Source organism: Barbus barbus (genome assembly GCF_936440315.1).
Source record: "Barbus barbus genome assembly, chromosome: 9".
Classification (NCBI taxonomy): Eukaryota; Metazoa; Chordata; class Actinopteri; order Cypriniformes; family Cyprinidae; genus Barbus; species Barbus barbus.
This window is the reverse complement of record NC_136737.1, coordinates 16,679,877-16,705,892: the sequence shown is the minus strand read 5'-3', so window position 1 is coordinate 16,705,892 and position 26,016 is coordinate 16,679,877. Positions and strand designations below refer to the sequence as shown.

At 33.8% G+C, this 26,016-nt stretch overlaps 1 protein-coding gene across 5 annotated transcripts in view; it reads right to left on the bottom strand.

Annotated features, from left to right (window-relative positions):
- The window catches only part of LOC306875404 (inaD-like protein), a 122,818-nt gene that overhangs the window by 55,813 nt on the left and 40,989 nt on the right, over positions 1-26,016 (bottom strand). For 4 of the 5 annotated variants that reach the window (XM_079425926.1, XM_079425930.1, XM_079425929.1 and 1 more), the window contains 8 exons: positions 25,847-25,919; positions 25,044-25,140; positions 23,574-23,651; positions 23,393-23,464; positions 22,234-22,411; positions 21,745-21,855; positions 20,238-20,297; positions 14,795-14,918 (listed from right to left, as the gene is read on the bottom strand). In XM_079425926.1, the coding sequence (XP_079282052.1) occupies positions 14,795-14,918; positions 20,238-20,297; positions 21,745-21,855; positions 22,234-22,411; positions 23,393-23,464; positions 23,574-23,651; positions 25,044-25,140; positions 25,847-25,919 (793 nt within the window). The remainder of the gene's footprint in view (positions 1-14,794; positions 14,919-20,237; positions 20,298-21,744; positions 21,856-22,233; positions 22,412-23,392; positions 23,465-23,573; positions 23,652-25,043; positions 25,141-25,846; positions 25,920-26,016) is intronic. The other variant, XM_079425928.1, reaches the window with a different exon arrangement.

The window sequence follows — 26,016 nt, the reverse complement described above, 5'->3', positions numbered from 1 at the left end:
TCTATATCTATTAGTGCTGTCATTGATTAATCGCATCCAAAATAAAAGCTTTTGTTTACATATGTGTGTGTGTTCTGTGTACATTTATTATGTGTATGTATGCATGTATGTATATGTATATACACACACATAGAGTATATATATTTTGAAAATATTTACATGTAATTAAATGTTTATATTTATATTCATATAATTTATATTATATATAAATATATTTAATATATGAATATAACATTTTTCTGAAATGCATACATGCATGTTTGTGTATTTATATCATAACATACACAGTGCACACACATATATCATGTAAACAAAAACTTTTATTTTGGATGCCATTAATCGCTTGACAGCAATAATATCTATATTTCCCCTGATTTCCATAAAGTTTATTTAAACATATGCAGATGTTCAATAAATGCAATAAAAAAATAAATATATAAATAAGTGTACTTCAAAACAAAGAAGTTAAATTGAGAAAAGAGAAAACAAAGAAAGTTAATCCAAGAAGAAGTAATGTAAAGAAACACTGGATAAGCCAATCAAAATATTAGTTATTACTTTTGCTAATTTTACATTAAAGATAGAAATCCCTGTTGAAACGACCAGCACTGGTGTTTTAGCTTTACCAAATTTAAGATAATATATATATATATATATATATATATATATATATATATATATATATATATATATATATATATATATATATATATATATATATATATATTAATACAGTATTTAAATTCAATTAAAAATATTTAACACAATTTTATAAAATTTAATTGAATTTATTTAGGTATTCTGGTGTCCATCCTGAGCTCCTTAACTAGATTAACCAGCAAGTGACCAGCAACAACCAGCAGAAACAAGCTGGTCCATGCTGATCTTCTCAGCAGGGCATAAACAAGTGTACAGATGATGATCTTCTATAAAGAAAAACTGCAAAGATCTGAGAACAAAAAAGAGACCAACCTGAGCCAAATGAAAAGACAGCAAGACGCCCCCGAAAACCCAAGAAGCCACACCAGGAAACCCTCGACAGAAAATGCGCAACACACACTATGAACCTAACGCAACCAACCTTGATCACCAAGCAAGAAGGCGTTCAACCACCTTGAGACCGCACTACATCCCACAACCTCTCGCCCATGAAAGACACAGAACAGAAGCAATGAGGAAATGACAGAAAAGAGGAGTCCTTGACGCTCTCACGATGAGAATACAGATTACTATTGGGGAATCCCTGGCCATACAACAGTCAGCTTCTCTAGCCTGCAAAAGAAAAACACACAAATTACTTTCACCTTCTTTAATATGTCTAATGAGCTCTGCAATGGCTTATGCGGTTAGATCCTAATAGTGTGCAATCATTTTCACACTGGGGTATTTTCTTCACATTAGTAGTGGACCGTTATGGGTTTTTCATTGGTCATTGCGAGTATCTAGTGAGCCGCTATAATATGCCGATACACACACACACACACACACACAAATACAATTTATTGACTATTAAATAAACTCAAACAAATTCTATGAATCTAAAATAAGGTTGATCATAAGTCTTTAACCAATGAAAACATTTATTGATGTATGGTAAATCTATTTCTCCCAATATTTATTAACATTTTTGCTCCTACTATACATTATACATAAAAAAATTAAATTATTTTAATATAAAATATCACATTTATATAAACTTTTATTTAATAATTTGGTTTATAATATTTCATATAAATTCAATTTAATATTAAATGCAATTTAATATGCAATAAAAGTCATGTAATATAGCATTTACTTTAACATGCAATGTAACATGAAATTAAATTTAAATGTTCCAATAATACATTACATAAGAAAAAAGTAAAATGTAAATGTAAAAATGTAAAATAAAATGCAATTGATAAAGAAATGTATTTAGAATATTTAATATAAAATGAAAAAAAATTCAATATAAAATGAAACCTAATACATTAGTACATTAACTAATTAGATTTATATTATTTAGTATGAAATGTAATTCAAATAACAAAACAAAAAGTTATTTAATTTACAATGCAATAACCTTTAATTTAATTGCTTCTTATGACATTATATTTCATAATAAAATGATTGTATTGTAAAATTTAATGACAAAAATTGATTTATAATATTTAATATAAACTCTAAAAATGTATAATAACATTTACTTTACAGTGCAATATAACTTAATTTAGTTTAATTTAAATATTCATATAACAAAAATAATTTGATTGATATATAAAATATAAAATGTAATTTAAATTGTAATAAGTAACGTGATGTAATGTTTAATTTACAATATAACATTTAATTCTATTTCAATGTCATACAAATACTTTTACATGAAATGTAACTTAAAAATCATTTGATTTATAATATTTAATCTAAAATGTTTTTTTAATATAAAAATGTGATATTTAATAATAAAATGTCATTTAAATTGTAAAAAGTAATGCTTAATTTACAATGCAACATTTAATTCAATTGAAATATACCTATAATACATTAAATATGCCATAAAAAATATTTGACATGAAATTTAAATTTAAAAACTATTTGATTTACAATATTTAATAGAAAATGTTATTTAAACCCGTCATGCGGGTCTCTCGTGCGAGAAACTCTGGCACGGTTTCAATCGGATCCAATTATGATATTGTGATGCATTGCGATCATATCAGGAAACATCTACCGAAACAGCTTCCCCTCCACAGTCACTAATGCTGTCCTGCTCATCAATCTGCTTTAGAGACATTGTTTGCCACAATATACAAAGACTGCTGAAGTAAGGCATTCTAGAAAAGCTGTCAAGCATTCAGCGGCTGTCTGATAAATAACCATATTTCAGTGCATTAAACCCAATCCTCCAGCATTGAACACATGAAGAAGAGCCGCTCGCAGTCTGCTACCAAGAAACCCCGAGAAACACAAGAAGAAAAAGAAATAGCCACTAATATTTCAGAAGGAGAAGACGCAAGGTTTCCTTGATCACTCGGCACTCGCTCTTGCTTAATCCATATATGAAGAGATAACACTGACAGCAGACTTGTCATTAGCTTCATTATGGCTCTTAATTAAGGCCGGGATGAAGAAGACTGAGGTGGCTCGCCAGTTTACCAGAGTGATGAGTCACATTCCTTCACAAAAACCAGCAGAGACACCATGAAGCTAAATTAGGAAGGATTTGACTCCTGGAAAAGGTTTCCATTCACCGCTAAAGCATAAGAATAAATGATCTAAAATCTTATGGTGGAGTATAACAACTAGAAAATGAATGAAATGCATATAAAAAAGGAAGTATTTAATATGTTGCTTGTTAAAGAAAAAATAGCACTTTAAAATACTGATGATACATTAAAAACTACTACTACTAATATTGCCGGCATGGTTATAAATACAATTATTATTATTATTATTATTATTATATTTATTATTTCAAAATGCTATTTGAAAAATTCTTAACATCCATATTAATGAAATATATATAAAAATGTACTTAATGGTGCTTGATAAAGAGAAAACAGTTTATAATAATAAACGTTCTTATTTTAAATAATGCTAATATATATAACAAAACATTAATAGGAACTAAATGCATCTAAAATGTGTATTTAATTGTACTGTACTCATTAAGAGATTAAAAAAATAATAATATTAATAATAATAATAAATTATTATTATTACTTCACAATTTATACAATATATTAATATAAATGAAATACATCTAAAAAGTGTATTTACAATAATTACAATACATTTAATAATAATAATGATGATAATATTAATAATAAAAGTTCTTATTCTAAATAGCTTATTAAAAAATATTAATAGGAATGAAATGCATTAAAATGTGCATATAATTGCACTCATTAAGGAAAAACATTTTGAAATAATTATTATTAATAATTAATATATTATCATTAATAATAATAATAATATATTATGAATAATAATACTATTAAATATATTATTGTTATTTAATAATAATAATAATAATAATACACATTTATACAATATACATTTAATAATAATAAAATTATATATTATTATTCTTTCAAAATTCCAATATATAGCACACTATATATTAATATGAATGCAATGGATCTAAAAAGTGTTTAATTGTACTCAATTGAAATTGAAATATATTACGCTAAATATAAATGAAATGCATCTGAAAAGTGTAATTTATTGTACTAGTTAAAAAATCTTACAATAATTTTTCCAAAAGGCAGATTTTATTGATTGATTATTGGCCTGGCTAATATTGGTCTATCACTAGTGTCAAAATAAAGCTCTTTCCAGATCTAGGAGTTGATTTATTTGTGAGTTTTGAGGCTATAACGCTGTACTGATCCCAAAGCTTTTTTGCCGCAGTGGAATGTTTCTGATCAGCTTTGAGGAAAGAAAAACTCGAGCATGATTCCAACATTTCTCATGGAGGATTTATAGATTTGGCAAAAGCGCTCAGTGATATGCAGACTTCAGAGGTTGACTGATTTCTTCTGGATGTGAAAACTGGAGCAGCCAATGAAATATTCAGGGCCTGTCTGAGCAACTCCATGAAATCTGAGGAGGCCTTTCTCAATCCTTCTTTCACAACTCATCATTTTTGAATGTTTCATACAGACATCGCATTACAATAGATTAGTATAAAAAAAAAATTAAAAAAAGAGAGAAATACAGTGTTATACCCATAAAATATAGCATGGCTATTCTTCTAAATAACACGGATGCAAGTGAAATTTTTTTTCTGGTAAATAAATTAATAAATGAACAATTAAATTGTATGAAATGGTATTATAATATTTTTTCAAGATGTTAAATAAAAAACTATTTTTGTTATACATTTATAAAAATATATATTTAATTGTTTGCAATAAAATATCAAAATAACAGTCAAATATTAAAATGGTACTACAAAATTTCTTGATAAGAAAAATACACTCAAATGATGACAGGAAGTGATGTTGTCACAGTCAAATGTCACTCAAAGTAAGGCAGGAGTAGAGAGGTTTCATCTGAACAGGAAGTGAACTGATTGAGCCATAGAGGTGCCGAGGGAGGACGGCGGCTCTGACAGTGATGCTTGTATAGTTAGCTGCTGTTTGGCAGCGATCCATCCAGCGCATTTAAGCACTGACGTGCCGTCCCTGGACACACTCGGCACAGGCTTCACACAGCATACTGGAGCTCACGAACACGAGCGCGCATGCGTGAGAACAAACACGCAGCGGGAAGAGCGACGGCCTGCCAAACTCCTGCAATCACTGGAGTTATTAATCATGCAGCAGTACTTACAGCAGGCACAGGAAGTGACTGCAGAGATGTAGTGGCCACTCATACAGGCACATATCAAGCACACTAGAGGAGAAACGCTGGACTGAACAGAGATCTTGAAGATCGTGAGTTGAGCTGGTGATTAAAAGCAATGGAGAGAGAGCTTTGGGTCTTGTTCGCCCTCTTTATCTTCTCAAAAAGTGATAACACTTTGTTTCTTCTGCAGGTGATAAACGGAAAACTAGATGGTTTTTGACAAAAATGCACTTTATATACTTTAAGTTTAGTATAGTCAGACAGACAGACAGATAGATGGATAATTATAAAATAAATTTCTCTTTTAATGTATAATACAAATTATAAATCAAAATACATTTCATTTGCAATGTCAAAACATCATTGTAGTACCGGTTTAATATTTATTTTTAGATTTTATAGCAAATAATTAATCTAAAAAAAAATTATTAAATGTAAAAAAAGATCAATTATAGTAATAATTTGCAAATAAAATCCAAATAATAATATTAAAATGGTACTACAATAAGTTGATACGCAAAATATAATCTTATTTGATTTATTTTAAAAAAATTATTAAAAATTATGTTATAATAATTATTTGCAGTAAAATTTCTAAACAAATGGCATTATTTTATATTTGTGCCAAACTTACTACAAATAATTTTTGTTATATACTTAAAAAATGTGTTATAATTATTTTGTATAATTATTAGGTTTATATATATACACATATACACACACACACACACACACACACACACACACGCAATAAATCATGTAAAAAATTTAATTAAATAAAAAATTATACTTCAATGATTAATTGCAATAAAATATGAAAACATCAGTAAGATATTAAAATTGTACTGATTTAAAAATATATAAAAAAATCTTTATTACATTTGTAATTGATTCCTAAGAATTTCTTTTAATTTCATGAATGATAGTGATAAGAAAAATGATTATTAAATAATTTATGATGACTGATAAAACAAAAAACCTTCATCAGTAATAATAAAGATGAAAAGTAAAAAAGATTCACGCTATTTATTAAACTATTTAAATAATACTATATTTTAACACGATTGTAGTACTTAAAATATTACACAAAAACTGAATTACCAAACTAAATATATAATTATACATTCATAAAATATACATATTTATTTAAAAAAATTAACACTGTAGACTCCCACAACATTTTAAAAATAACAAAGGTGAGAGAGAGAGAAAAGGCCTAGAATTTCACTGGCATTAAATGAAGTCTGTTGTCTGTTGTATTTTGCTTTGAACACTGATGGTAAACCTTTCAGCCAATCGCTTTTAAAAGAGATTTTAATCTCCCGAGATACCTCAAGTAACACCGTCTGCCAAGTTGGAAAGATGCCCTGCAAACACTCCTATTTTATTTATATGAAATACCATCTAAACACAAACATCATCATCAAACAACCTACTACCATTAAACACCTAAAAAAAAAATGCAATATGCATTAGATATCAATGGATGCGAGTCTATAAGGAAGATAAAGTATTTCTAGTCTTCCTCACCAAGTGTGATCCATCAAGTCCAGATGATGGACGAAAACTAGAGGATCTAAGACCACAAAACAAAGCCATTCCTCCAAAGAAACTGTTATAACTGATGTTGCCAAAGAACAGAAAAATGGGCCTTTTGCCTACATTGTGGCATTTTTCCATTGGCCATCTTGCGAGTCTTTTATAATTCATCAAGCTGACTATTGCTCTGAACTGAGATAAATAGCTGCTTCAAGGTCCTCGTTTCAACCTCAAACAATAGACGGCCTTCCCCTGACTTCACTGCAGATGCAAACAGATGGCGGCATTCACTCATTCCTAAACTTGTATAAATCTGGTGTGGAAGCAGCGCTTCGTCCAGCATACAATATATCGTAATTGCTTACGGAGAGCAAATATGAGTTACGCAATAACCGTTTGGTAATCGTGTGCAGTTTAAAATGCGCATCAGCAAATCCTGACATAAGAGGTCGTCTTATCTCATGTCCTACATTGCAAGGCAAACGCCCCGTAATCCTATTGCGACAAGTTTTAGGCAAAGTTTTTCGATTGTGTTTATTCAACATTCAATAAATCCGACACAATATTACTCTTATCTTAATCCGCAAGCAGACGTTTTCTTATGTCGAGGGATTATGTAAACTGCTGACTAGGTTTGTCCTGAACGCGCTGGAGTGGAAAAAGAAAAACCCCTCTAACTTAAGCGGTTCGGGATGTTGAGGCCTTCAGCAGGACTGACGTATTGACTTCCATCAATCCATTCAAAGAATTCTTTGATTGGACTGACAGAAGCAAGATGAGGTAACCGGAAGTAATTTATCACTGACAGATGGGAAGGAAGCAACGGGACAAAATCACCTCATCAAAATCACCTCACCAGAAGACGAGCTTCAAAAGGAAGAACCGTTCAGGCCACAGATAGAGAGCTAGGGTGACTAGAGCCATGACAGCCATTTATCATCTACAATATGCGTTGTACATTGTTCTCCAAATGGCAGAAAATGGAGAAATAATGAGCTGAAGCTATGAAGTAGCAGCCTACTTCTACATATTTCTACATTCCACAAAAGTACCTACAATTAGTTTTCGTGGTTAAATGGTTGCTATTTGTAGAGAGCTTGATAAACCACAAAAACACAAAATTCAAGAGTTCCACATTCATATTTTAAAAGATCAAGATGTTGACTTAAATTTAAAATCACTTCATAAGAACAACTGATTTAAAGATACAGCATGTTGCACAAAATAGAGAAGCTAAATGCTAACAGAAGCTAAATGCTACACATTCACAGCTTTGTATGTTTCTCCATCATATTGTTGTCCAAATTGTGGGGAATATGGGAAATGTGCTGAAACTAGCAAATAGTAGCTTGGGTAGTGCTTTATCAAACTTTACATTTAGCCTTGCTAGCTAAATGGCATGTTATATACAAATGGTGGATCAACAACAAAAACATACAGTACAGATTTTAAGTATTTTAGAGCTTTGAGATAAATATATATATACCTATATAAATATAGAACTTCTATATTTAAAATAACTTTGAGAACAATTGAATTTAAGATACAGTATGTTGCACTAATGGAGAAGCTAAAAGCTAACAGAAGCTAAATGCCATACAGTCAGTGAATGCATGCAGCTTTAGACGTACTCCATCACATTTTTATCAGAATTGTGGAAAATGGGGGGAATATATATGAATAATAATGAGCTGAAACTACTAAGTAGCATTTAGCGAAACATTACATTTAGCCTGGCTGGTGAAAAGGTAGTAATTTATACTTGACACATCAACATAAGCGTCTAATTCAAGAGCTTAAGTTCCAAGTTTATATTTCAAAGCCTTTTAAATTGAAAATCACAATATGAACAATATTTGCACATTGAAAATACAATTGCACAAAATGGAGAAGCTAAATGCTAACAGAAGCCAAAAGCAACACATTCAAGTCAAGTCAAGTCAAGTCTGCTTTATTGTTAATTCTTCCACATGTACGGCACTACATACAGAGAATTGAAATTGTGTTACTCTCAGACCCTTGGTGCATAGTTAACATTTAAAACACTGACAGTAGACGTTCAAATACAGATACAGTTTAAACATACACTCACCTAAAGGATTATTAGGAACACCTGTTCAATTTCTCATTAATGCAAATATCTAATCAACCAATCACATGGCAGTTGCTTCAATGCATTTAGGGGTGTGGTCCTGGTCAAGACAATCTCCTGAACTCCAAACTGAATGTCAGAATGGGAAAGAAAGGTGATTTAAGCAATTTTGAGCGTGGCATGGTTGTTGGTGCCAGACGGGCCGGTCTGAGTATTTCACAATCTGCTCAGTTACTGGGATTTTCACGCACAACCATTTCTAGGGTTTACAAAGAATGGTGTGAAAAGGGAAAAAACATCCAGTATGCGGCAGTCCTGTGGGCGAAAATGCCTTGTTGATGCTAGAGGTCAGAGGAGAATGGGCCGACTGATTCAAGCTGATAGAAGAGCAACTTTGACTGAAATAACCACTCGTTACAACCGAGGTATGCAGCAAAGCATTTGTGAAGCCACAACACGCACAACCTTGAGGCGGATGGGCTACAACAGCAGAAGACCCCACTGGGTACCACTCATCTCCACTACAAATAGGAAAAAGAGGCTACAATTTGCACAAGCTCACCAAAATTGGACGGTTGAAGACTGGAAAAATGTTGCCTGGTCTGATGAGTCTCGATTTCTGTTGAGAAATTCAGATGGTAGAGTCAGAATTTGGCGTAAACAGAATGAGAACATGGATCCATCATGCCTTGTTACCACTGTGCAGGCTGCTGGTGGTGGTGTAATGATGTGGGGGATGTTTTCTTGGCACACTTTAGGCCCCTTAGTGCCAATTGGGCATCGTTTAAATGCCACGGCCTACCTGAGCATTGTTTCTGACCATGTCCATCCCTTTATGACCACCATGTACCCATCCTCTGATGGCTACTTCCAGCAGGATAATGTGCCATGTCACAAAGCTCGAATCATTTCAAATTGGTTTCTTGAACATGACAATGAGTTCACTGTACTAAAATGGCCCCCACAGTCACCAGATCTCAACCCAAAAAGCTTCCTGACAGCCTGATGCATGAAGCTGTCCTTCAGTCTACGGTCTACCGTAGTCTACCAACGATCTTCTCAGCTGCTCTCACTATGCGTTGAAGTGACTTGCGGCAGGATGCGTTGCAAGCGCCATACCACACAGTGATGCAGCTAGTTAGGATGCTCTCGATGGTGCCTCTGTAGAAGGTGCACATGATGGGGGCAGGGGCTCTGGCTCTTCTCAGTTTGCGGAGGAAGTAGAGACGTTGCTGTGCTTTCTTGCCAGTGCTACAGTGTTGTTAGTCCAGGAGAGGTCGTCTGTGATGTGCACACCCAGGAACTTGGTGCTGCTCATTCTCTCCACAGTCGCACCGTTGATGGTCAGAGGGGCATGCTGAGTGTGTACTCTCCTGAAGTCAACAACAATCTCCATCTTCTCCACATTCAGAGAGAGATTGTTGTCACTGCACCACCCGGCCAGGCGGCTCACCTCGCTCGTGTAGTTTGTCTCATCTCTGTTGCTAATGAGACCCACCACAGTCGTGTCATCCGCAAACTTAATGAAAAGGTTGGAGTTGTGTGACGGTGTGCAGTTGTGGGTCAGCAGAGTGAAGAGGAGGGGGCCCAGCACACATCCTTGGGGGGCCCCAGTGTTCAGTGTGATGGTGCTGGATGTGTTAATGCCGACCCGTACTGCCTGAGGTCTCCCAGTCAGGAAGTCCAACAGCCAGTTGCACAGAGAGGTGTTGAGCCCCAGCTGGACCAATTTGTGAGTGAGCTGTTGAGGGATGATTGTGTTGAATGCTGAACTGAAGTATATGAACAGCATCCTGACATATGTGTCTTTTTTGTCCAGATGTGTGAGGGCTGGGTGGAGGGCAGTGGCGATGGCATCATCGGTCGAGCGGTTGGACCTAAATGCAAACTGGAAGGGGTCCAGGGAGGGGGGCAGGACAGACTTGATGTGGTGCATGACTAGCCATTCAAAGCACTTCATGAGAATAGGAGTGAGTGCTATTGGACGGGAGTCATTGAAGCAGGATGGAGATGACTTCTTCGGGATGATGGTGGTAGCTTTGAAGCATGTGGGGACAACGGCCTGATTTAGCAAGATGCTGAAAATTATGTATTCACAGTGTATACATGCAGCTTTGTACCCATTCTCCATTACATTGTTGTCAAAAGGGTGGAGACTGAGAACTAATAAGCTGAAACTAGCAAGAAAGCACTGTCGAAATTTACATTTAGTCCTGCTAGCTAAATGGTAGCCGGTTATATACAAGAACAACAACAAAAACGTCTAAATCAAGAGCTTAAGTTTCAAGTTCTTATTTTAAAGCCTCAAGATGTTGACTTAAAACTGAAAATTTCATGAAAAGAAATAGCACACACTGAAGATACAGTATGTGGTAAAAAAACAAAAAACATGAAGCTAAATGCTAGCAGTAGCTAACAGAATCTAAATGCTACACAATCACAGTGTAAGCCTGCAACTTTGCTTTTTTTTCCCACTTTTGTTTTTGCAAAAATATATTAATTTTAAATGTCACAAAAGTGTAACACTAGGGTTAGTCTCGCGTAGCCAAACCTTCAGACTGACGGCTGAAGGTCTGGGAACTTTGGCCGCTTTGAACGGGCAAGGCCTGCCCAAGAGGCCATATTATGACTGACAGGTAAAGCAACCAATCATTTTGTTTTGTGCTGTCTCATGTTTAGGAGCGTGGAAATGTCATCGCAATAACAGACCGGTGTGTAAAACTCTCGGATGCATTTTAAAGATTCTATGCCGCAAACTTTAAAATTTTCACATACTTTTGAAAATTCAGTGTTTAGTTGATCCTGATAAGCGCTCGTCGTCACAGTTGTAAACATGATGGCTTTCTTCTTTCGTGAGAGGGTTTGACGCCATGGCATTTTTGTTTCCAGGCAGAACGTTAAAGAACGCGATACACACGTGTCCCGGAAATCCTTTATAATTCAACCAATCCGATGACGACTTCGAACCTCCTGAAGTGTTTCCACTTTTGTGTGCCATATGCATCAGACGTTTAGCCAACGGGCGAGACTACACTAGGGTGGGTGATATGATCAAAATCTTATATCACCATATAGGAGTAATTTTATTTCAGAATAACGATATTGCTTTAAATAAGGTCTTTATGATATGAAAATTTATGATACCATAGAAATTTCATAACACTTGTCACCAGTGTCAATATCACAGAAAACTAATACTAGCCGAAAACACAAACAAACTCAAGCTCACTGAAGACAGTAAACAGTCAGTGATTAAATAAGAATAGGAAACTAATCACAAGCCATAGGACAAAAAAAACTAAAGCAGTAGAACAAATAAATAAGAAATACTACAATACAAATGTATAAAACACTGCATATTATTCACTGTGTAAATTAAATTTCTAACAAATGTGATTTAGTCAAGAGCAGGAAGAGATGGTAACACTTTATTTTAGGGTCTCTTAACTAGTTGCTTATTAGCATGCATATTACTAGAATATTAGCCATTTATTAGTAGTAATTAAGCACATATTAATGCCTTATTCTACATGACCTTATTCTATATCCCTTATCCTACCCAATACCTAAACTTAACAACTACCTTACTAACTATTAATAAGCAGCAAATTAGGAATTTATTGAGGGAAAAGTCGTAGTTAATAGTGAAAATTGTTCCTTATTCTAAGGTGTTACCGAGATTTTCTCTCTTTTGTTGTTTGATTAACATGAATGTCACACAGCAGGAATATTAGACTGCTGTCATTTTAAGAGCTTCCCGGATTCAATATACTGTTACACAGGTTTTCTTTCTCAGCTGTTTGCTTTCACTTAAGACCTTAATTACTGTGTTTATGAAGATCCTTGCAAATACCGGCATTCTGACACATACAAGTGTGTGTATTTAACCATTCATGAGTTCTCTTTTGCTGCTGATTGTGTTTCAATGGCTTAAATCCCTTGTTTTTAAACCCCAATGGTTACAAATGTGTGCAAACAATATGTTTTCATGACCACATAGCACAGTGACATCATGTGAGCGTGTAACCACGATAGAAACAATAGTCCAAAATCTCTACCAGTTGACAAATTAATACTGGTTAATCGTGTCTACCGGTATATCCCCCACGCCTATATAACATACCACTTGTTTTTTTTTTTTTAAATGACATTTAGCCATTTTTAACACTGACACTTTCACACTAGGTGAAAGCCAAAAGAAAAAAAAAAAAAAAAAAAAAAAACTAAATACTTAAGAAAAAATACTGGACAAACAATTTCCTGTATGGATTTATATGTACAATTCTATTCTCTTATGGGATGATTCTGTGTTATATGTGAAGGTCAGCAGCCTAACCTGAAGTTAAGGACACAATACTGAAAGGTCATGCATTTTCCCCTGTAGGCCTCAAACCAACCTCAATTCAGTTTCCAATCTGGATCTTCAACCACTACACCACACCACCGTGAGTTTAACTGGACGTAACCATTTCATTGGTCCTATCCGACTCACCATCTCCTAAATACCGCACACCTCAACAAAGACTCAATTTCACACTACAAGTTTTTACAAGAACTGCTCGCTGGAATTGTTTTGGCATGCCACTTCCCAAGACACTGGCTATGTTCAGAATAAAATAATAGTGCACTGCTTACTGCATAATATGTGCAATGATAAACGGTTCAAACAGTATATAGTAGTCACATGACCTCTCTATGCTGCATGTTTAATTCAGCAGATGCGGCCCAGTTATTATAATGGCAATTAATCCATGTCATCTTCAGTGCATTGTATTCTAGGACATCTTACCCAGCGCAGTGCTCTGTTATATACTGCACATTACACAATATTTTTGCAATTAACTGCTTAACTGTATAATGGAAAGGGCTGTCAATTGTTTAATAAAATATATGTAGATTATTTAAAATCAACTGATTCAAATATATACTAAATTAGACCTAATGCAAACAGCATTCCATGCATTACAAAATATCTTCCTATATATGTTTTGCAATAAATTGTATCCTATAATGGATAAGGCTGTCAAATGATTTAACAAATATTATTTATTATGTTAATTAAAATGCATTGCAATTAAAACACTAATATCATTTTCTTCTTTAAACATTAAGCAAATATTAATTTATTATTAATCATTTTATTCAATTCAATATCTATTTTTTCAACCACTATTGACTCATATTTTCTTATTTTTTATTATTAAAGATATATATATAAAAAAAGGTAAGCAATTTTTTTCAATTCAATATATATTTATGCAATTTTTATTATTATTATATACTTTGTTTTTATACAATGAAATTTACTAAATTGCATATTAAATTGACAGTCCTAATTCATAGGGTATTCCATGCATACAAAATATAATATGTACTTTTTTGTAATTAATCTGAATAATAAATAGGGCTGTCGACATTGATTTTAATATATATATATATATATATATAAAATTGTATTAATAATAATTGAATTCAATTAAACATCTATGTATTTGACCATTATTTATAAATAAATAACCAGACAGCCCTCATAATGAAAATGTTTTAGGTTACACAGGTATTCCATGAATACAGAAAATCTGCAACGTATCCATATTATTTGCTATAAAATAGTAGACCAGTAAGGTAGTATGTGATTCCGAACATAGCCAGTGATACACGTATGAAGGCCATGTATATTAGTCAACATTTGAAGTGGATCAAAAAAGTTAATCAAAGTTATCCTAAGACATGAACACATTTTGGTTTTAGGACAACTTTGATGAAAGGATTTGATCCACTTCAAAATGTTGACTTGTGTAGTTCAGTTTTGCACGATCAGCAGACTCTCACCTTTAGCTTGCTCCTCATCCTCCCTCTCTTCCTCCTGTTGCTCCTCCTCCTGCACTTGGCTGGGGGGTCTATAAGGTGGGGGGAGGCGCATGGGTGGAGGGCCACCAGTCTGTCCTGCTTTCTGCTTAAAGAGAAAAGCAAAGAGATTGTGAGAGAGAGTGTAAAGCAGCCCAATGTGGAAAGACACTATAAAGGATGCTGACAAACAAATAAACTGTAAGAGATGAATATGAATGAATGCTGCTGGGAAAACTCTAGACAGAGAAAGATGTAAGTATTTTAAAGGGATAGTTCACCCCAAAATGAAAAGTCTTTTTAATCTTCTTAATTAAACAGTTAATCCAGTTCACAAAAAAACTATCCAAATGATTAATTTGTTCGCTAATCAAACTGATTCAGTTCTTAAATAATGACCCGAGTTTGGGTTTCTCCTACAAGTTTACTGCAGAAGACTTTGAATACAGTGCACGTGTCATATGGATCACTTTTATGCCATTTCTGTGATGCTTTTCTATTCAGTTTTGGGTGTACTATTCCTCAAAAGGCAGAGCAAACTTAGAAACCCCAACACAGCATGAAAAAGAGAGATAGAAGGAGAGAGAGATATGTGAATGATAAGAGCAAGAAGAAAGCTGTAACTGATAGCGAAATTAGGCAATGGGCTATTACGAGAAGTGGTGTCGTAAAGCCACCATTGCTGAAGAAAAGCCCCAGGAGATGGACATGGGAATAATTTGCTGGAAAGCCACCATTCGAGTTGTTATAAACATCTCAATACAAGGCACTTCAACTCACACTGTTCTACAAATTCATGATGATTATTTACCGTTTTGTGCTTTTATTGGACCCTCAAGTGCTTTAAATATACTTTGACCTAAATGGTCAGTGGTCCTTCCTTGTGAAGATTTATTGCTATATACTTTGAAATATGGCCACTCGGATGTACAGAGGGGGTTTTAGCATGTTGCTATGCGATTTCTAGGGTGTTCTGAGTAGTAATTAGCACATCAATATGACATTTCCAGAGTGTTGAGTATTTTTTACCATGTTGCTATGCGATTTTTAGAACATCAATATGCAATTTCTAGAGTGTTCAGAGTAGTTTTTATCATTTAAAAGCGATTTCTAGAGCTTTGTAATTTTTATCATATAAATATGATTTCTAGAGTGTTCGAGTAGTTTTTAGAACATCAATATGTGATTTCTAGCGTTCTTTGAGCAATTTTTAGAAAATCAATATGCAATTTCTAGAGTGTTCCGAGTAGTTTTTATAATTTAAAAGCGATTTCTAGAGCTTTGTAATTTTTATCATATAAATATGATTTCTAGAGGGTTACTAGTAGTTTTTAAGCACATTGCTATGTCATTTCTAGAGTCTTTTGAGCAGTTTTTAGTACCTCAGTGAGATTTCTAGAGTGTTCGAGTAGTTTTTAGAACATCAATATGTGATTTCTAGAGTGTTCAGAGTAGTTTTTAGAACATCAATATGCGATTTCTAGAGTGTTCAGAGTAGTTTTTAGAACAGCAATATGTGATTTCTAGAGTGTTCGGAGTAGTTTTTAGAACTGCAATATGTGATTTCTAGTGTGTTCGGAGTAGTTTTTAGAACAGCAATATGTGATTTCTAGTGTGTTCGGAGTAGTTTTTAGAACAGCAATATGTGATTTCTAGAGCTTTCGGAGTAGTTTTTAGAACAGCAATATGTGATTTCTAGAGCTTTCGGAGTAGTTTTTAGAACAGCAATATGTGATTTCTAGAGCTTTCGGAGTAGTTTTTAGAACTGAAATATGTGATTTCTAGAGCTTTCGGAGTAGTTTTTAGAACTGCAATATGTGATTTCTAGAGCTTTCGGAGTAGTTTTTAGAACTGCAATATGTGATTTCTAGAGCTTTCGGAGTAGTTTTTAGAACTGCAATATGTGATTTCTAGAGCTTTCGGAGTAGTTTTTAGAACAGCAATATGTGATTTCTAGAGCTTTCGGAGTAGTTTTTAGAACAGCAATATGTGATTTCTAGAGTGTTCGGAGTAGTTTTTAGAACTGCAATATGTGATTTTTAGTGTGTTCGGAGTAGTTTTTACATTTACATTTACATTTATTCATTTAGCTGACGCTTTTATCCAAAGCGACTTACAATTGCTATATATGTCAGAGGTCACACGCCTCTGGGGGTTAAGTGTCTTGCTCAGGGACACATTGGTGTCTCACAGTGGATTCGAACCCGGGTCTCTCACACCAAAGGCATGTGTCTTATCCACTGCGCCATCACCACCCCCAGAACTGCAATATGTGATTTCTAGAGTGTTCGGAGTAGTTTTTAGAACAGCAATATGTGATTTCTAGAGTGTTCGGAGTAGTTTTTAGAACTGCAATATGTGATTTCTAGTGTGTTCAGAGTAGTTTTTAGAACTGCAATATGTGATTTCTAGAGTGTTCGGAGTAGTTTTTAGAACTGCAATATGTGATTTCTAGTGTGTTCAGAGTAGTTTTTAGAACTGCAATATGTGATTTCTAGTGTGTTCAGAGTAGTTTTTAGAACTGCAATATGTGATTTCTAGAGTGTTCGGAGTAGTTTTTAGAACTGCAATATGTGATTTCTAGTGTGTTCAGAGTAGTTTTTAGAACTGCAATATGTGATTTCTAGTGTGTTCAGAGTAGTTTTTAGAACTGCAATATGTGATTTCTAGAGTGTTTTAAGTAGTTTTAAGCACGTCTTCATGCAATTTCTAGTGTTTTCTGAGTAGTTTTTAGCATGGCACTATGCGATTTCTAGGGTGTTCTGAGTAGTTTTTAGAACATCGATATGGAATTTCTACAGTTTTCTGAGTAGTTTTCAGGGATTTCTAGAGTGCTTAGTTTTTAAACACACTGCGATTTCTAGGGTGTTCTGAGTTATTGTTTAGCACATTGCTGTGCAATGTTTATGGTCTTCCAATCTGTTTTAGGACAATGCTAAGCTTGCTAGGTTGTTCTGATTAATTTTTAGCATGTCGGTATACAATTTCTAGAAAATTCCGAGTAGTTTAACACTGAAAGTTTGGGGGATTTGTTTAACAATACATCGAACACATGCTAAATAACACACTTGACAAGCAACAACAGTGTCTAATCAAGGCTAACCATCTGTCAACAGAGCTGCAGCTATATTAGCTCACGCTAGCTGCCTCTATTGGGTCTATTAGCATTAATCAGCTATTAGCGGCGCTTACAGAAGGACGGCATAATATTTCACTGCTCCTGAGAGCTGCACTTCCTGCTGATTAATTGCTAATGAATGACGGAAGAAGGATAAGTAAAAATAAAGACCACTAATGTGTGCAAAAGATGTGAATACAGGAATTAGCAGTCAAAGCTAATTTTCTTATGTTAGCAAACAAACAATTTTGCACACAATAGGCAGAAAAAATTGTCAACCCTTCTATTTTGTCTGTTTCTGTTCCCTTTTCAAAGCTAAATTTCCATTTTCTTTTTGTACGTACCACCAGAAATAGAAAACAGAGCCGAGTTTGTCTTCAGATACGAGCTGAAATGTTAATTAAATTTGCGGGGTGTAATTATAGGGTCCCATATTCTGATTGCGGTGAATAATCATGTAGCCTCGGGAGCAGAATGCAACTAATGGATGAAGGAGCAATTAGGCAAATTACCGTCATTTCAAATTAATTGCTAGATAAAACAGTTTTAATCAAAATACAGCGACACCAGAGGTATCTAGAAGATTTAAAATCAGGATTCTTCCCCGGGTCTCTTGGGAAGAGACACCATTTCTCAAAAACATGGGCTTGCTGGTGCACATTTGTCCTCTTTTCTTTCATTTTCTCTCTTGATTCGGGCATGCGGCGAGGGTTATAACAGATTGTGATGGGTTGTGCTTTGATGTGAGTGGAATTCTGCCTTAGACACTTACACTAGTGGACATACAGACATCTTGAAACAGACCCATAATAAATACAGCATTCAGCTTCTTTGCAAAGGGACCCAGATTGTGATCATTACAGGCAGCTGGGACTTAATAACGGATCATTACGGACACTGCAGATGCAGTGAGAATCATATTGCAGTGAATGCTGCTGATTTGAGCTCTAGCAATATTATGTCAGCCAATATTATGTCTTCAGATACAAAATATGGTCCAGAAATCTTAATGAAAAAATATTGTTATTGTATTTTATTATATTAAAATAAAACCGCAAATAAAAATAACAGGAATAGCTAGATTGCATACATGTTTTTTTTAATTATTATTTTTTAATAATACACATTCTGAAAACAAACCAAAGCATTCAAAAGCTAAATTAGTTTTTAAAATTATGGTAAAATAACTTGCCACGAAACAAACAAACAAATAAATAAAATAGTTCACTTTGACTTTGGATAAACATTCGCAATATTCAAGATTAAAATGAAAAAAAGTGCAAAAAAAAGTGTAAACAAGTGTGTGTGTGTAAATAAATAAATATATATATATATATGTATGGGTGTGTGTGTATATTAGTGCTGTCGCGATTAATCGCATCCAAAATAAAAGTTTGTTTACATGATATATGAATGTGTACTGTGTATATTTATAAAGTATATACAAATACAAACACGTGCATGTACATATTTAAGAAACATATGTTATGTTTATATATTAGCTATATTTATATATATAATATAAAATATTATCATATAAATATATAAATGTATATACACGTAAATATTTTCAAAATATACACCGAGTGTGTCTGTATTTATATATACATAAATAAACACAGTACACATATATACGATAATAGAATTCAAATTAAAACTGAAAAATAACAATCTTGCTAGTCCTGTTATTTTTATTTAGCTCATTAAATAATTAAACATTAAATCAACAGCCCTAGTTGCAATAACTGTCAGTTTATACACTGATACAAAATGAGGTCCAGAAGTCTGAGAACACACTGAAAATCTAGCATTCAAAATCTAAATTAAACCTGAAAATAAGGTTTTTGAACTTCTGATATAATTCATTAAAAAAAGATTTGTGCTGTCAAATCATTTAATCGCTATTAATCATGTCCAAAATAAAAGTTTGTTTACACATATGTGTTTGTACTGTGCATATTTATATGTATATATAAACATAAACACACACATGTAAATATTTAAGAAATTACATTTTATTATGTAAAACACAAACTTTTATTTTGGATGCAATTAATCACGATTAATTGATTTCACAGCACAAAAAAATTAAAATCGAAACTATTATTAAAAACGTTATTAATATAATAATACAATAAAATTAAGAGATTAATTAGGTTAATTTTTATTCAATAACTTTTAAATAATTACACACTAAATTTACAGCTCTAGTTGCACCATCTGTCATATTCCCACAGGATTTGGGTTGAGAAGCCCAGAGCTGAAGGTTAAAGAGCCACAACTCACTGCATGCACAGGCTTGCAACTCACCTGGGCGGCTTTCCTGTTAGCCTTGTGCTGTATAATGCTGGAGGCCGTCACTGAAACAGGCTGCGAACACACACACACACACATATACACACCGTCAACCTCACGGATAACAAACCCAGGCGCATCAGCTCAAGAGATTTGTGCGTTCCCAGACTGGGGCTGAGAGCGAACGAAATCAATTATCCCAGACAAAGAAAGACATCAATCATTGACATCCCGTTAGTGTCGCTATTACTATTGAAAGCATCCAATCAGGAGGGATTAGCACATGGCATGGGACATTCTCCGTTTGTATGGACGTACCTAACCTGCAGTGCATCCGAACGAAGGCCAGAAAAATCACTAAATTATATGAAACAACAGCTCTGCAAATTTCCAACTTACTTCCTATATTTAAGTGCTTTTTATTATTTAAACATTAAGTTGTAAAATAGGCCAAGCCACATAATTGACCGCCAATTAGCCAATGATTTTGTTAATGGATAAACAAATTTTGTGAATCAAGTAGTTTGAGTACATATTTAAATTGAATGTACATTTTTATTTACCCACTAATATAATTTAATTACAAAATTTAAATATAACTATTAAGTTTTAAAAATTTGTCAAACACTTGAAAAATCAATGGATAAACATTTTTATTGAATAAACAATATTTTTGTGAATTTTTAAGTAATTTGATTAAATATTAAATGTATATGTATTTATAATTATTAAATATTATAATGATAATCAATTACAATAATCTAAATGTTTAAAAACATTGCCATGCTAAATGTATGTACATTGCACAATATTACATACACATCATAAATATAATATTTTTGCGTATTTAAGTAATTTGAGCAAATGGTATATGTATGCAAACGTGACTAGGGCTGTCGCGATTCGTCAATTTTAGTCGACTAGTCGATTTTAAAAAATCGTCGACTTCATTTTGCTCGCGTCGACTTACCGGCAAAATACCGGAAGTGGCACATTTCACGGATGAGAATCCATAAAACACATTTTTAGACTATTTTCCAAGGCTGCATGATATATTAAACCCATTTAAAAATCAAAATTAAGCATAATTGTTAATTCACAAACGCTATGATTTAATTAAATAATTATATGCGATGTTCACACAGTATATACTCTTTAATTACGTATGACGCTTTGCTGTGCTTTTTTTCCCAACAAAACTTGGCTGACACAGTGAAAAGATGCAAGAACTACAATACAGAAGCACATTATGGAAAAATACCAGCGACCACAAGCAATCGAATGAGTGCTAGACCTTTAACGGCAGAGCAGCGTCAGGAAGTGGCTCAAGAGTGCAGCGTCATTTACCAGCCCTGAGTGGATTTAATATTGTTGAACTGGAAATGAATTGGCCCCATTTTCATAAATGAGAGCATTCAAGCATGAATGGGAGAGAGAGAGGGGGGGGGGGGTCATATCTGAGGTGCACAGAGGCAGGAGGAGATGATGGCGTTTTAAATGGAGTTTGAAATAGCAGGATTACCCGTGGAGTGGAGGACAGGCTCTGCACAACAAAGACCACGGGACTGGGCGCTGCTTTGATGGCCTCTACTGCCTCCTCATGGTTGGCGTTCTGTAAATCCACTCCACAAACCTATTTATCACAGAGGACGGAGAAAAAAAGAGACAGAGGGAGGAGAAGGAGATAAGAGAGGATTTAAAGGGGACTTGCATTTAAAAGCAGGATTTTCAAAATTCAGGTTATTGAGAGCATGAAGTTACAACCATGTGCACATAATAATAAGGTCATTTATATAAGGCATAGTAGCAAAAATAATGGAAACTCCGAGCCATTTTTGGTGCATGAAAGCCATCTAAGCAGATTCATGGATAAATAAAAGCTACAAAACACAGAATATGACCCCTTTAAAATGGTTAAGAAGCAGAAAAGAGCAGAATATTAATGTTAACAGATAAAGCGGCTATATTAAGAGCAAATGTGTCTGAAGGTGTCTGTGTGTGGCTCTCAGACCTGTAAGATCTTGTCTCCCGTTTTAAGGGCACCCGTGCGTCCAGCTGGGCTGTCTGGCAGCACCTGTTTGATGAAAATGCCCTTCAGTTCCTCTCCGTTCTTCAGCCTCTTTATAACTGTGCGACCGCCCACTATGCTGATACCCAGAGACTCCTCCGGCTTTGGCAACACCTCCACTCTGAGATGAAAAATGAATGAATAAATGAAATTTATTGTTAATTATTATAAATTTATTGTTACTTTAATATAATATTACAAAAGATTACATCAAATTATAATATAACAAAATAAAATTATGGAAAAAGAAGAGCAGGGGCTTATTTTATTTACTATCTCTGATACAGAAACATCAATAGGTTAGGTTAGGTTAAGTTAAGTTGGGTTAAGTTAAATTAAGTAAGGTTAAGTTAGGCTAGGATAAGTTAAGTTAGATTAGGTTAAGTTAAGATAATTCATGAATTTTCATTTCTGAATTTGTTAATATGCATAAAAGGTGATCTACAATAATAATAATAATTAAAATTCTTGTGATTTGAACAACCGGTCAATAAACAAGCATTTGATTCATCATTTACTTATTAGCAGCCTTATCACCTTCCTTTACGAACTATATATAGAACAAGATAAAAAGTTTGTCTAAACAAACGTTGAAGTTGACTTGCAAAAGCCAGACCAGAAGATTTGAAAAAGTTTTAAAAGCTGGAAGTTTGAAGTAAAGATTAAAGTTTGAATGTTTTAAAGACAATAACAGCCATAGAAAAACAGACATATTAGACAGATAGACAAAGAATATTTGTTACTCATTTTAACCTTCATTTATGGATGTCAGGCTATGTGCAAATAATAATTAGAAAATTAATAAAATATCAAAATACATTTAACATGAGAAATCTAGAAATAAAGAGAAATGGATGTCGTTCCCTCAACACAGCATTTCGAGGCCACGGCATAAGGATGTCGTTACCTCGATAAAATGATCTCGTGGCCACGACAATATCACGTTCCCACGAGTTAATATGTGGTGGCCACGACAAACTTAAGTGAACCGGACATGTCCCTTCCTGGTCACTGTATATTATTATGTTACTTCCATTCTAATTTTTATTATTAATTTGTTACTTCCTTTCTACAGAAATCTGTTGATTTTATTGTGTTTTACCTGCGTGGGGGACCCCAGTGACTGAACGCGGGCGTCTCCTCACCTTCTCCCTCCTCTCTTTCAGGCAGATCACTGCGGATAATACATTTACTGTATAGTTAAAATAATAAACATAATACCTAAATTTACCATCAAATTCTAAAATATCAATGATTAGTAATGCCAAAAAGTTCACTTCTACCTGTGGCCTTCTCTGATTGAACCAGGAGCCCTCTTGTTTCTTCTCTTCCTGCTGCGAGAGGAAGTGTGCTGTGCAGATCTGCAGAGAGAAACAGTATTAAAGTATTACAGTCACAGAGTCAGCCTTAGTCACATAAATTAGATTGAATCAGACTCATCAGGCTAACGCAGAACAAACAGGGATTCTGACTTAATCACACTCACATTAATCATCTCAGATGATTCTGAGTCTGAGTTCACAAAAGCAAGTGAAATTATTTCTTAAATATTTCACTTGATTAAACAGCAAGAACAAATGAATTCCAGTGTAATATCAAGGAAGAATGAAGTATGATTAATAATGGATAAAGAAGAGCAGAGAAATTCACAGTCACCCAACAGGCTTAATTTGATTTCAAATCTCTGATACAAAAACATTAAATCAACATATTACTTTTTTTTTCCTATTAAAATCAGTTGAGCTACATAAACAGAGCTAGAGCATACAACTAAAACATTTTTTATTTATTTTTTGTTTATGTGTTGAGCTGCACAAATTGAATAGAAGACGCTCTATAATACAAATAATAATAAAACATTATTGTATTTATTATACAAAATACATAATCATATTATTATTTCATAGTGTTAAAATGCATCATTTAATCGAATTCCACACTAATAATAATGATTGTTTTTATTATTTAACATATTTATTGTTTATATTTATAATATAATAAAATATTTTCCCTTTTTAAACATCAATATTGTGCACAGTAAATAAAACAAATTAATTTGTAATTAATTTCCAAAAACATGTATGTGCCCAAACCAAAAAAGTCACACACACACTCTATTACACTGTTGTCATAAACAGCTGGCCGAGTCTCAGCTGCGTTTCACACCAATTTGACACCTTTCATTATGTAGTTTACGGTGTTTTATATCCGTTTCTCACTTTTCCTCAATTTCTCTACCACACCTGGGTTATAGCGCCGTGTTAGCACAGATTATCATAATTAACTCATTTTCATAATTAAGGAAAGCTTGATCATTTTCTAATACTTGTAACATATCAAAAAGCATAAATCTCTAAATTATAATTAACACCACAAACTGCTTCATTTAAATATCTTATTTTTTACATCTTTAAAATTTTAGTTTTTTAACAGCCCTTGTTAATATTTACTTAAGCACCACATTTGTCCAGCAGGTGGCCTTACAGTTCTATTAGAAAACATCATCTTGGTAATTAAAATTCCACACAGGGAACCGATCTTAATGAACACATGCACCAAAAATGAATTTAAGTTATAATGATTCTGTGTTTTTAAAACGTTGTCAACTGCTATCTGCAAGTGTATTTATAAATAATAAACCAATGACAACGTCAGTTTATTCATAAATAGAAGTTAGTTTAGTGATGGATACATACACGTGTGTGTGTGTGTGTGTGTGTGTGTGTATGTGTGTATTATAGATGGAGACTCACTCAGTGTCTGTGTCAGTCAAAGTAAGTTCTGAGCCTTCGTTTCTGGAGTCAGAGTCTGCCTCGCTGTCTGTTGCCTCTATCCATGTGGCCGACTGACCTGAGAACAGATGTATAAATGTCAAACTGCAATGAACTACAGTATAGTAATACTGAAATAAGCCCTGTTTTAAAGGGATAGTTCACCCAAAAATGAAAATTCTGTCATTAATTACTCAACCTTGTGCCATTCCAAACCCTTAAGACTTTCGGTCATCTTCGGAACACAAATTAAGATATTTTTGATGCAATCCGAGAGCTTTCTGACTCTCCGTAGACAGCAATGCAACTACCCCATTCAAGGCCCAGAAGGGTAATAAGAACATCGTTAAAATATTCCATGTGACATCAGTGGTTCAACCGTAATTTTATGAAGCTATGAGAATACTTGTGCATATGTTGTGGTACTCTTGTGAACGTGCATTGAAGACTGACACAGAAGAGAAGAAATTGTTGAATGAAGTCATTACTTTTGTTTTCTATTCGCACAAAAATATTCTTGTAGCATCATAAAGTTATGCTTGAACCACTGAAGTCACAGACTATTTTAACTATGTCCTTCCTTACTACCGTTCTGGGCCTTGAACGTGGTAGTTGCATCGCTGTCTATGCAGGGTCAGAAAGCTCTCGGATTTCATCAAAATATCTTCATTTGTGTTCTGAAGGTTAACGAATGTCTTATAGGTTTGGAACAACATGAGGGTGAGTAATTAATTACAGAATTTTCATTTTTGGGTGAACTATCCCTTTAAAAGACAAACACTCACTGAAGGGAATTTGCGGGAGCTGCAGCTGAATCTTCTCAAAGCTTGTGCAAAGCTCACTGTCCTCCTCTGTGAACTGAACAACAAGAGAGTTCAATATACCCCAAAATAAAAAGAAATTATATCATGAATATTATTAATAATGAACCTATTTTCAGAACTTTTAGTATGGT